The sequence below is a fragment of the Hipposideros armiger genome, unplaced genomic scaffold (genome assembly GCF_001890085.2).
Source record: "Hipposideros armiger isolate ML-2016 unplaced genomic scaffold, ASM189008v1 scaffold_426, whole genome shotgun sequence".
Lineage (NCBI taxonomy): Eukaryota > Metazoa > Chordata > Mammalia > Chiroptera > Hipposideridae > Hipposideros > Hipposideros armiger.
In genome coordinates this window covers 1,639,690-1,640,792 of record NW_017731776.1, presented here as the reverse complement: position 1 = coordinate 1,640,792, position 1,103 = coordinate 1,639,690, and the positions used below count along the sequence as shown (strand labels likewise).

Sequence of the window (1,103 nt, the reverse complement as noted above, 5' to 3'; positions counted from 1 at the left end):
TGCAAGCTTGCAGAACTTCCGTGCACAGGTGGGTGTCGGAGGGGGAGGCCAGTAGATGGAGAGCGGGGTTAACCCTCCCTGGAGGAAGCCCCCACTTCCCTGGCATCAGGCCCAGGACCTTGGAGCTCACCTGCCTCCTCCCTCCAGCCTCAGCTCTTCACCCCTCCCTGTAGGGCCGACTAGGTGATGCCCCTGAAGGCACAGAGCTCAAGCACAAACTTAGTCCTCAAACTCCAGACACTCAGGAATCAAGATGAGTCGTATTTAATGCCACAGTTAAAGTCAGAATTAATGCAAATTCTATGATGAACGAAATACCAACAATTTAAAGAAAACTGATCAGTTACAGTGCCACGAGGAGCCATAGTTTGCAGATATAAATGAAAGCGTCATCACTACTGGCCCTTTGTGAAATGCTGACATTGTTTTCATCATGAGTTTTGCCTTATGTTTGATCATCCAAATTCTGCATTGAAATATCGTTCTTCCTGATGCTGAGTTGTGCCCTCCCCACTTCAATTTTGTGCTGGAGGCCAGTGCCGTGAAGTCCACCCTGGTCCACCCTTCCCCCTGTTCACAGCCAAGAACAAAACAATTACTCCCTCTTCTGTGCTCAGGGTTGCCATGCAGAGATGTGCCTCCTGGACCAGATCCCATCGTGGACACTGAACGAGAGTCCGCAGTACAGGATCACCTGTTACATCTCCTATAGCCCCTGTCATGACTGTGCCGAGAATCTGGCTGCATTCCTGAGAGAGAACTCCCGCGTGCAGCTGCGCATCTGCGCCTCCCGCATCTATAAAGTTGGCGAATATAAGACTGGGCTGTGCACACTGCAGAAGGCTGGGGCCCAAGTCACGATCATGACCCCCAAGGGTCAGCATGGGACTCATGGGGTGCAGGTGGGCTGGGAGAGGCCTGTAGGAAGTTGCTAGAAAGAGGCGAGCATGAGAAGCCCTGGTGGAGAAGCCTGTTTGCTGCCTGCAGAGGTGGTGCTGGGCCCTGGAGAGGACTGGGGTGTCTACTGGGAGAGAGAGTTCAGTGGGGAGAGGTGGTCCTGGGCAGGGCAGGGAGGGTGGGTACATATGCAGGGAGGAGCTTCC

At 53.6% G+C, this 1,103-nt stretch overlaps 1 protein-coding gene across 1 annotated transcript in view; it reads left to right on the top strand.

The window, feature by feature from the left end:
* Positions 1-621: 621 nt before the first annotated feature.
* LOC109394478 (DNA dC->dU-editing enzyme APOBEC-3G-like) overlaps positions 622-1,103 on the top strand; it is a 10,277-nt gene continuing 9,795 nt past the window's right edge. Inside the window, exon 1 of the mRNA XM_019664573.1 lies at positions 622-902. Within this exon, the coding sequence (XP_019520118.1) occupies positions 633-902 (270 nt within the window). The 5' untranslated portion in view covers positions 622-632. The remainder of the gene's footprint in view (positions 903-1,103) is intronic.